Here is a 12,475-nt window from a genome sequence, read left to right as displayed (position 1 = left end):
TTCTTCGTTCTTTGGTGGTAAAGAGGACGACAAGTACGTCAAAGGCATCAACTTTCTGACCTGACGACAACAAAAAACGGCATCTAATAGCGGGCCAAACCTCCAGAAGTAAGTCACGACGGTAAACCCAATTCACCTCTGGTTTATGATGACTTGACTTGACCTTCCGTGTTGCCATTCTCCGCCGACGTGCAACGCCTCTGGAGGGATTTGGGGGGGATCAAGTTTCAACAAAAACTTCCCAAAACACGCCATTTATAACAACCATTCAAGCAACTGACGGTTTCGGTTTTCAATCTATTTGCGGGAAATGGTCCGACAGGGGAAAACCCTACGTAATAACCACACCCTTAAACAACAGATTTTTCCGCATATATATTTCAAGCTAGTGGAGGTTTTTAAAAATACCAATTAACTTACCATAAAATGAATGAGTGTGTTGGCGGTAAAAAAAGAAGATATAACTTCCTGATCAATTTTCACTTAGGTTGATTCAGTTTTTGAATAAGCTTTGCAGATGTGTATTTTTTCAAGAAATATTTAGCTTAAATATTATCCGACGCCGTCAGTAATGAAATGGGAATAATTTTCTGAAACGTGATTTTATTCGAGATTTGCTTCTGGAGAAGACAACCTTCTGTCCGTAGAGCATGAATATTAATACTCATCACAAGACAGTATCTTATTGATCTCAATTATGGTACATCTAAACGTGTATAATTTTTATGTTCAATAAAAATGTTGCATCACTTGCAGTTGTTATTATCATTCAATAATATTAAAATGACATAAAGTATTTTATGATGAACAGTCCTAGAATATTTTGATAAGGAACCGTCAGTTGTAAAATGTTATTGTTATCTGATATTGAACAGTCGTCATACTTGCTGGTATGCCATTTATTATTGACAGTTTAGGTTTTTCAAAATTTGTATGATTAACAGTCCGAATGTAGACCTCAATGAAATGTTCTGGAATATTAACAAAATGAATAGTCAACCACATTAACCATATATATGAATGGTGGAACACAACAGTAAGGATAAATAGCGCAATGTGCATATCTTTTTATTTTGGTAGCATATTTCAAGCAAAAAGAAAAGAAACTATAAGTCTGAAACATTCTCTCATAGCCTCCCCATCAGTACATTCAGTGCTTTGATTATATGAAGTATTAAATTTTTTTACAAACACTTGTTGGTGATATTGAGATTTTAGAAAGTTATCTGAGAAAGTCAAATTTCTAACAGGGGGTTAACTTTGAAATTTAGTAAGTTTATGTTGACAGTTAATTGGCATTGGTCAATTGTTCTTATTTTTACTTATAGACAATGGTTATACCAGAAGAAAGAGATGGCAAAATGGAAAATGATCTAAATTTAGAAAGAGGTATAGCTCCAGCTGGTGCCACATCAAATACAAGGAAAGGGGGACAACTCAATCTAAATCCTTCACAAAACAAGGTTTGAATAATTTTAACATTCATCAATAAGTCTAGGTATGGTTATAAATAGAAAATTGAGTAATTAAAATATTAACAGAGTTTTTGTCCAATGGAAATTTAAAATAATACAGAATTATTTGCTACCTGTGTACAAATTGTTATTTGTCATTTGAAAAAAAATTGTTTTATATTTCAGGTAATAGTTGACATGCGAGAATTTAGAAGTGAGTTACCATCATTGATTCATAGAAGAGGTATGGATATAGAGCCAGTGACATTAGAGGTAGATTATTTTAATTCCAACAAAATAATCATTTTATTTTTTTTTCTGTATATGCTGTAATATGTTCATACATTTTAGCAACATTTTTAAGATGTATTCATGTAGTACCTCTTACAATTGAATTATTCTTTATAAGTCATCATTAGAATAATTATAATTTCTTGCAAATTATATTTATGACTTTTGATTCTGCATTGAGGACATGTTCCATAATTCAGCCTTCCTTTTTTGATTTTTGAGGAATTTATGCATTATTACAAATTTTGTGACAAATTTGTTGCTACCAAATTAAATACCATTTACCATTCAACTTACATGTGTGATATTTTGACAGATTTTCTTTTCTAGTATCTGAATATAACATAATGCCCTCAGATTTATGTGTTATAATCTTTCTATACAAGCCTAATAGCTTGAACCTTTATATTACTGTTTATCATTGAAATGCTATCTAGGTTTGAAAAATATATTTCCACCCTTGACATATGTGTAATGTTCTTTATTTTAAGGTTGGAGATTACATATATACCCCTGACATATGTGTACTGTTGTTAATTTTAAGGTTGGAGATTACATATATACCCCTGACATATGTGTACTGTTGTTTATTTTAAGGTTGGAGATTACATATTAAACCCTGACATATGTGTGCTGTTGTTTATTTTAAGGTTAGAGATTACATATTAACTCCTGACATATGTGTACTGTTGTTTATTTTAAGGTTGGAGATTACATATTAACTCCTGACATTTGTGTAGAGAGGAAGAGTGTCTCTGATCTGATTGGTTCCCTGAACAATGGCCGCCTCTACAACCAGTGTGTATCAATGTGTAGATATTACAAGCGTCCAATACTTCTCATAGAGTTTGATCCTAATAAATCATTCTCACTACAGGTTAGTTCAATTGAAAAAGATATTTTTTGAAGAAAAAAAGTATTAGGATAAAGGGGTATTAAGCCTATATCTAATGAAAGTTTTGATGAAATTTATAAGTGGTAAAATTATATTGTTACCCTAAATATTATGGTTTATTGTCACCATAGTTGCGACCTTGAATCTCTCTGTTATTTAATAAACATGAATTTTGTACTTAATTAGAACTATTTGGGACAAATATCTTAAATGGACCTGTCTAACTCATTGATTTATTGAAATTCATTAAATGAAATTTCAAAATCTTGTTTATACTCTCTTTTGTATTTTTAAATGCCTCTCTTTTCTCCTGAAAATTTGTTTATGCATATACAATTGTATATATATATAGTCTGTCAAAATATTACCGAGGAATTTTAAATTTATATAAAAAGGCAGAATTATATACATGTATATTATTGATGTTATATATGTTTAATGTTAAAAATGTTGTATACTGACATGTTCTTGGTGGTTATGGTTTGACTTCAAATTATTTGACCCTCATGCTGTGGGTTTAAATTCCAATAAAGCTACCCAGCTAGTTTATGGAAGGCCACTGACTCCATTAAGGCACCAATGACTAATGAATGCACAGAGGTACAACAGAGGTTGTAGTCCACCTATAAAGCTAGAAAGTCACCCTATTTACATTGGAAGTCAACCAAAAAATAATATATGCTCTAAGTGATATTATCTAGTTGAACTGTTGAATTTTGATGTAGCCCTAGGTGGTCAGTATTAAAACTACACTCTGTTTTGATATACCATCAGCTATTAAGAGGATATTTTTTTGTTTGAGTGAAATATGAAATATATTATCACGAAACCTGATACAATGCCACATATTTTCTTGAGCCGGCACGGCGAGTGAAAATATGAGGCATTTTATCATGTTGTGCGAAAAAACGAAAAAATAACCTTTTTATTTAATTTCAATATCAAAGAAAAATGGTTATGAACCCTCTTGCTGGCTACGCAACTGCAATTGTACAGCGCACAGTAATATACATGTATTATTTATAGATGCATCTTGTTTTGCACGCGATATTTGGCGCTACATTTTGATGTCACGTAAACAACTCTTTAAAGGTCTGTACAGCGTTAATGACTGAATTAAAGATATTGGTGTTCGTATTTATTTTCTTAGTTAGACCATTTTCTATCATTCTAGATAGTTTTCAAAACAAAATTCAACAAAAAGTTGTTTTTTATTTATCAGATTTTTTAAACAAAATGGCGAAAGAAGTCCCTCAAAATAAATAAGAGATTTGACTCCGCCCACTTTCATATTTATATTTCATATTTATTTTTTACAAATATGAAATATATTTGAATGATATAGCACCATATTTCATGGGTAAAATTAAATAATATGTTGTATTCTACTTTCAGGGTAAATATCAGATGTCTAACGATGTGTCTGTACAGGAGACAACAACACGTCTTACATTATTGACACTTCATTTCCCTAAAGTACGAGTACTGTGGTGTCAGAGTCCATATGCTACAGCAGAACTTTTTGAGGAAATTAAGGTAACAATATATAAACATTGGTCAGGCTACTGCCTGGAGGTCTAGCCAGGCTCAGAAAAAAGAAAAAAAAAAGGAAAGAAAACAACAAATATTTTGAAGAAACTTTACGAGTCAACACATCTTTGTTTACTTTTTTGTCATACAAGATTGAGTAATAATTTCTGTCTTGAAAGTTAGTGTACATATTTCAGATGGTATTTTCTGTATATTTCAGATAATATTTGTTGTATTTCAAATGGTATTTGTTGTATTTCAGATGGTATTTGTTGTATATTTCAGATGGTATTTGTTGTATAATTCAGATGGTATTTGTTGTATATTTCAGGAGGTATTTGTTGTAAATTTAATATGGTATTTGTTGTATATTTCAGATGAGATGGTATTTGTTGTATATTTCAGATGAGATGGTGTTTGTTGTATATTTCAGATGAGATGGTGTTTGTTGTATATTTCAGATGGTATTTGTTGTATAATTCAGATAGTATTTGTTGTATAATTCAGATGGTATTTGTTGTATAATTCAGATAGTATTTGTTGTATAATTCAGATGGTATTTGTTGTATATTTAATATGGTATTTGTTGTATATTTCAGATGAGATGGTATTTGTTGTATATTTCAGATGAGATGGTATTTGTTGTATATTTCAGATGAGATGGTGTTTGTTGTATATTTCAGATGGTATTTGTTGTGTATTTCATTTGTTGTATATTTTAGATGGAATTTGTTGTATATTTCATTTGTTTTGTATTTCAGATGGTATTTGTTGTATATTTCATTTGTTTTGTATTTGAGATGGTATTTGTTGTATATTTCATTTGTTTTGTATTTCAGATTGTATTTGTTGTATATTTCATTTGTTTTGTATTTCAGATGGTATTTGTTGTATATTTCATTTGTTTTGTATTTGAGATGGTATTTGTTGTATATTTCATTTGTTTTGTATTTCAGATGGTATTTGTTGTATATTTCATTTTGTTTTGTATTTCAGATGGTATTTGTTGTATATTTCATTTGTTTTGTATTTGAGATGGTATTTGTTGTATATTTCATTTGTTTTGTATTTCAGATGGTATTTGTTGTATTTTCATTTGTTTTGTATTTCAGATGGTATTTGTTTTATATTTCATTTGTTGTGTATTTTAGATGGTATTTGTTGTATATTTCAGATGAGATGGTATTTGTTGTATATTTCAGATGGGAAGGGAGCAGCCAGATGCTAATGAAGCTATGACAGTATCATCTGTAGAGGATATAGAATGGTCAGATAAATACAGTCATCATCCTCAGGTATATATTTATATTTTAACCTGCTGTAAAAAAGAATTTAAAAATCAGAAATACTTTGATATTATTTGTTAAAGTAGATATTAATTTTAACCATACAGTTTCATTTAACTGATACATTTTTTACTCTGAAAGAAATGAACATTATATTGTCAAATAATTGGCTGTTTCTCGTTATTATGATATCATATAAAAATATACCCAAAGAAAAGGTTGACAAGTAAATATAAACTTATCATAACCTAATTACTTTTCAGGATATGTTACTTAGAATGCCAGGAGTTAACTCTAAGAATTATCGTCAGATAATGAATAAAGTTCAAGATTTGGCAGAGTTGTGTACCTTTACTGAAACAGAACTCACCAGTGTAATGGGACATTCCCAGAATGCAAAGCAGTTGTGGAACTTCCTGCATAAAGAACACAATCCTTCTGATAATGTTGTGTCAGCAAAACAGGCTAAATCAGACACAGGGAAAAGATGGAACAAGAGAAAACGATGAAGTAACATGTTGAGATGAAATGGTACTTAATCCATAGGAAAACCTGTGATATTTCATTATAAACAAGTTTTTACATATATTTCTGTTTTTGAAAATTAAATCTGGTAACATCATTATGTCAGATATTACCATTGTATCAGATATGTTTATTTATTGTTAACAAGGTCATTTATACTCTAAATGAGAATGAAATATTGAAATTTAGACATTTACAGTAATACCAAACATAATCTGATTATGATTTCTTCAATTGTTAATATGTACATCTGTTTTAAACTTTATTTCCAAGTTAAAGCAACTTGACTAGAAATATAATAGTCAGGTCTTGCCAACCTCTGTTTTCATCATGATGTAACATTATACATGTAGTTGCTGTTTACTATCTATCTCTCACATTCATCATTACTCAGCACCTCCATTTATTATTTCCTGCTATGAAAGCAAAAGGGGTACCTTGTGTAAATGTATTTTCTGTCTGTCCTATCATCAGGATCCATATCATAGAATTTATCCAATTTTCTTGAAAGTTGGCAGTTATGTATACATGTATATGAGTAAGTGTTACAAGGCTCACCAAGTGCTGTCAAAACCCATCCATAGATTTTGCAAAATAAATGTAAATTAGAGTAAATATATAAATTCTGGTCATTCCTGAACTAATTGCATGCAACAAATTTGAGGAAAACACATGAAATTCTATAATTATAATTCTTCAAGTGAAAGACTAAAATTATTGATGACATTGCACTATGTAATTAATTAATTTCATTACTATTTTAACTTTACTATGAGAGTTACTTGTCACTGCTTAATTTTATAGGCATTGTTTCATTATAGGTAAAGATACCAAATTCATTTTACTTATATACTGAAGTATATGATACTCAAGTGATCTGAACCATTTATTTATTTGTTTATTCAACAAATTTGCCTGTCTTGTGATATCTTGGTATATTCTTTTCTAATTTCTTATACAAGCCTTTTTCCTTGTGTGGTGTTTGAAGTTAAGCAAAGATCCAGATATCTAAGGCTTAAAATAATTTTTTGTTCATTGCAATGCCATGTCTTAACTTTGTTATGAATTATGATTGTATCAGGATCTGTTTTGTAATTATCAGTCACACTAAGAAAAGGTTTGAGATTGTTAGAAATATTAATGATAAATACCTCAACAAATTTTATTGAATCTGGGCATTTGTGTTTAGAAATGATATACTTATATAATTTTAGCAGAAAATCACCAAATGATTTCTACTGAAGATTATCCATTATTATATTGTGTTCATTAAATTTATAATATATATTAAATCAAGGGTAGATAATTAACAGTTTGTGTTCAAAATATTACCAGTCAAAATATGTTGACACTTTCATATTGCAGTGTTTGTTAACTGTATTCAGGGTAATTTACAAAACATTATGTGCTACAGATTTATAATTCATCAGATCTTGTAATGTGTATTGATATTATTGGTGCATTTAGACTTTTTGATCTAATTTTGCAAAATAAATTTACTATCAAATTAACAGTGTTGACTCTGCTTTTATTTGTACACCATTTGAAGAATTGATGAAAGAGACCATTTCTAAACACTGATGAAAAAAACCTTTTCTTACTTGACTAAGGTGCAAATAATATCATGCAGTGATATCCTCATTAAATTAAATTTTATATGTTGAAGTACAATCCAACTTCATCTTGATGAAATTACAGTAAATACCTCTACTAGAACCAATTGATCTTAATTGTGTTATCAAGGCTTATGCACATTTATTTTAAGACATTGATCCAATTTGGTCAATTGTATGTAAGTGTTCAAACAAAATCTATTTTAACTTTAAACTACTTTTAACTACTAAAATGAAAAGATGTGGCAACATTTACCGGTAATCTAATGTGTAAAGATTTAATTCTTATACCCCCACCACAAAATGTGTGTGTGTGGGGGGGGGGCTATAATGGATTTGCTTTGTCGCGTCCGTCCGTCGGTCGTTCCGTCCGTCAGTCTCCATTTTTGTGTCCGCTCTATAAATCCTATACCAATTGAAGGATTTTCTTCAAACTTGGCTCAAATGTTCACCTAAACAAAGGGATGTGCAGAACCCATGTGTCAGCTCAAGGTCAAGATTGAAGGTCAAATATCAAACAATCAAATATAATACAGTATGTCGTGTCCACTCTGTAAGTCCTACACTAATTGAAAGATTTTCTTCAAACTTGGCTCAAATGTTCACCTCAACAAGGGGATGTGCAGAACCCATGTTGCCTATGTGTCAGCTCAAGGTCAAGGTCACAATTGAAGGCCAAATATCAAACAATCAAATATTAGACAGTATGTTGTGTCCGCTCTGTAAGTCCTACACTAATTGAAAGATTTTCTTCAATCTTGGCTCAAATGTTCATCTCAACAAGGTAATGTGCAGAACCCATGTCACCCTTTTGCCGGCTTAAGGTCAAGGTCACACTTGAAGGTCAAAAATTGACTTAGAAAATATTCTTAAATTTTAACATGTATTTGAATATTTCTGAAACTAGAAAAGGTATTTGCTTGAAACTTAAAATATATATGAAGTGTCACAATAAAGATATGCTGGTCAAGTTTCATAACTCTGTATTGCATTTTAATAAAGTTATGCCCCTTTTTAAGTCTTCAAATTTACATACTATCAAATACTAGACAATATGTCGTGTTCTCTCTATAAATTCTATACTAATGGAAGGATTTTCTTCAAACTTGACTCAAATGTTCACCCCAACTGGGCAATGTGCAGAACCCATCTTACCCTTGTGACAGCTTAAGGTCAAGGCCACACTTGAAGGTCAAAAATTGACTTAGAAAATGTTTAGTAAATTGGGAAAATGAAAGGTTATTTGTAACTGTTTCGATCATGATTTGACAATATATATTTATACTATTACCTGTACAATTAGTCTTTTTTTCACCAGAGATAATTTCTTTTTATGTATATGCATTTGTGCCACTAAAGTTATTCCCTTAACCACCTTCCAAGTCGTCTTCTGTCAAGGACATTGGTGGGGGTATAAATCGCATTCAGCGATAGTTCTAGTTGGTCTTGTTAAAATATTAAATTATGTACTTAATTCACCTTTCAAATAAAAATGATTGCGCAACTCCATGGTGCAAATATCTTGAGTTACAATCTGCCAAAAATGTAGATATAGCATAGAAAGTAACATCACTGAGTTGTTGACCTAATTGATAATTTACCAATATAATCACTGACCCATGAACTTATTTGCAATATAAAGCTTCTGTCTTACTTTCAATGTCATTATATTGTTATTTCAACCTTTTACTAAATGACAAAAAACAACAATGAGAGACTGTTTAACAGGAATTTATTAAAGAGTTTTGGCAACTGTACCTTAAATTGTTGGTAAAATACATTTGTATCTTCAACAAGAAGACAAAGGTCCACATGGTGATCAATGTGAAACCACTTGTGTACGAACTGTTTACATTGTCAAATGACATTATGCCCATACAAGAGTAGATGGCGAGTGTTCAGGTAAAATTAAATTCACTTTTCACTTTGTTATAATTGTTTTTAATTTTATAATAAAAGACAATTGAGTAATTAAAAACCCACCATAAATATCTATAAATATCCCTAGGAGATTATCTGTAATTTTCAATTCATAAAAAAAGCGTGTGGTAGTCTTTTCATATTATATGCAGGTTTTATATATTATCCTAAACAATTATAATTATCATTTATTACCCAACCCCCATCAAAATGTCAATCTTTTGAAATATACAAAATATGGATCTCGGCTTAAAAGTAAAACTAGAAATGTGTCCATAGGACACGGATGCCCCCACACGCCACTGTTCTGTCAATCTTATGATCCTAGGTCAAATATTTTTTGGACTACATGTGCCACAAGTTGAAAACTAAAAATCAACAAAGGGCCATAATTCTGTTAAATTTGGTCGCAGCAAAAATTCCTTCCTTTACAACCATCTACACATTAAGGTTGTTCATCCCTGGAAGTTATAGCAAATTCTGCCATCCGGTTTAAGAGTTGCGTTCACAAAATTTCTACATAGTATATAGTGAAAAAATCAACAAAGGGCCATAATTCTTTTAAATTTGGTTGCAGCTAAAATTCCTTCCTTTACTACCATCTACACATTAAGGTTGTTCATCTCTGGAAGTTTAAGCAAAATCTGCCATCCGGTTTAAGAGGAGTTGCGTTCACAAAATTTCTACATAGTATATAGTGAAACTTCAACAAAGGGCCATAATTCTGTTAAATTTGGTCGCAGCGAAAATTCCGGTTTAAGAGGAGTTGCGTTCACAAGATTTTGGGACAGACGGACGGACGGACAAGTGCAACGCTATATGCTCCCACTCTGTGGGGGCATAAAAATGAGTATAATGTCACTTTACTGTTTACAAGAAATACCAGTTTTCACTGCTACATTTGTATAACATCTTTGTCAAACATAATGATAATGACATATGGTAATAAATGATGCTTTTACTAGATTTACAGGTATTTTTATTACAGTTTATTATTAAGTTACTGCATTATCAATAGTACAAAATTAATGTATTATTATTTTTTTTTTTCAGTGATGAAATCATTTAACTCAAAATTGCCCAGTAAACTATTCCCCAAGTCCTAAACACAGATTATATTCTTTCTATTCCTCAAACAAAGCGTACCAAGTACACAGACTCTGCTCCTCAAACAATGCGTCCAATGTACAAAGATTTTGGATATTTTTGTTGGAGTTGTGGCCATTGGACAATTAAAGTATCAGCAAAATGGTAGAGTATTTTTCCTGAGAGAGATAAAGTTTCCACCCGACATATACTCTCTACATAGATCACCTTTACTCCATAAAACATCTACAATAAAAAGAGAAAATATCAGTTCCAAATTTAAACAAAGATGAACTGCATTACTGCAAAACAAATGAAAAAATTTACATCTTTGCTTTAATGTGCAAAGATTTTATTTACTTTCATCAATTGTTTCCAAAGCCAGCATCCGTTTTTTGTATGTATATCTCATTTCTGTAAGTATAGCAGTCTTACTTTGACCATAAACAATTTCTCTAATCTTTTAACTAAAATACTTAAAAACACCAAAATAAAACTGCGATCAGGGTGGTCAAGGTTGCTGACTTCAATCTCTTACCTCTCACTATTGTGGGAGGGCACTTTAGATCATTTCATGTGAGGAAGATATTCAGAGATTATGGAAGGTGGTGCAGTTTGTATCTAATGCAATGCACAAACAGCCATCTTAAGTCTTCCTCCGCCAGTTAAGCTGAAAAGTCCGTACATGACCTTTACAGTGTTGATCAACAAAATAAAACTTTTACCTTTAAGAGAATGCCAGCGAAACAGACAGGTATGCATGTTCCAGGACCATTACATAAAATCTGAAACAGAAATGGAATATTTTCTGTTATCACAAATTCACAATACATAAAATTAACTTACTATGTATAGTAGTGATAGTCCATGTTTATTCACTTTTTGCAACATTCATTTAAACATAAGTGTTATAAATCCAGCCTTACAACCACTGAACCTCAAAAGAATGCTGTTTAATATTAAGGGATAAAAAAAATATTTTAGCAATTAGAAACAATCAATATTTTAGCAACAATCTACTTACAATATCTGGTCTAATTTTGAACACTAGAGGGAATGAGTGAAGTGAAGCATTAAGAGTTGATAAAACTGTTGTTATCCATGACTGTTTCACCTCTCGACTCCGTGGAATCTTGTATATTTTAAACTGAAATAAAAAGAAAGAAATGAGTTAAATTACAGCTCCAAGGACGTACAACAATTCATAAAATATAATGTACATGTATATAGATGCACATATTTTTCAGTATAAATGAATTCCCAGAAACCCTGAATACTTGAAATATGCTGAAATAGTGGGAAGACATAAATATGTAATTTTGTCAAAAAAGAAAATAAAGAAAGCACAGCTGGTGTTTGACATTACCTCATTTTGCCGGGAAGACTCCAATGTTTGTACTTTATCTTCACTCATCTTATCTGTATTTGCCATAATGTAATATCTAGGCTGATAATTTTCTCCAAGATGTTCAATCAAACTGAGTATTTCTTTTGTATGCCCACCTAGAAATAAATATTGCCATAAAACAAAGAGAGTTAAAACCTATAATTATATAAGTGTAATATCAAAAGGTCAAAGGAATGCCTTCCAAAGGTGACAATATCCATAACTTTGGCTAGAGATTACACATGTTGTATTTAAGGTCTGTAATTTGAAGTTTCATCTGGAATAAATTAAGTTACAAAATCTAAGACATATAATATCCAAATTGGGGAATAAATTTAACACTGAAATTTTCTTTACAATAATGCAGATTTCCTAACTTACACCATTTTTTTACTTTCCAAAATTAACAATATTAGCAACATTTTTTCCAAAATTCATGGGGCTAAATAAGGAGGGGAAAACCTGTGACCCCTGTTTATGTAAGGAAG

The 12,475-nt window shown here is 30.9% G+C and overlaps 2 protein-coding genes across 2 annotated transcripts; one reads left to right on the top strand and one right to left on the bottom strand.

Annotated features, from left to right (window-relative positions):
- The first annotated feature begins 1,315 nt into the window (after positions 1 to 1,315).
- Positions 1,316 to 7,492, top strand: LOC132714737 (DNA repair endonuclease XPF-like). Its single transcript, XM_060697655.1, has 6 exons — positions 1,316 to 1,463; positions 1,641 to 1,727; positions 2,449 to 2,622; positions 4,036 to 4,176; positions 5,373 to 5,465; positions 5,720 to 7,492. The coding sequence occupies exons 1-6, from the start codon at positions 1,332 to 1,334 to the stop codon at positions 5,963 to 5,965; spliced, it is 873 nt and encodes a 290-aa protein (XP_060553638.1). The 5' UTR covers positions 1,316 to 1,331; the 3' UTR covers positions 5,966 to 7,492.
- Positions 7,493 to 9,309: 1,817 nt separating this feature from the next.
- LOC132714736 (UDP-N-acetylglucosamine transferase subunit ALG14 homolog) lies at positions 9,310 to 12,103 on the bottom strand (the record flags this gene model as incomplete). Its single annotated transcript, XM_060697654.1, is given in 4 exon segments — positions 9,310 to 10,846; positions 11,326 to 11,385; positions 11,625 to 11,747; positions 11,967 to 12,103. Coding segments are annotated over 4 exon segments (485 nt in total), but the record flags the coding sequence as incomplete, so codon positions are not given.
- Positions 12,104 to 12,475: the final 372 nt, after the last annotated feature.

The sequence above is a fragment of the Ruditapes philippinarum genome, unplaced genomic scaffold, assembly GCF_026571515.1.
Source record: "Ruditapes philippinarum isolate M1 unplaced genomic scaffold, ASM2657151v2 ctg7011_1_1_1_1, whole genome shotgun sequence".
Classification (NCBI taxonomy): domain Eukaryota; kingdom Metazoa; phylum Mollusca; class Bivalvia; order Venerida; family Veneridae; genus Ruditapes; species Ruditapes philippinarum.
Note: the sequence above shows the minus strand (reverse complement) of the source record. Positions and strands in the feature narration are given on the sequence as shown.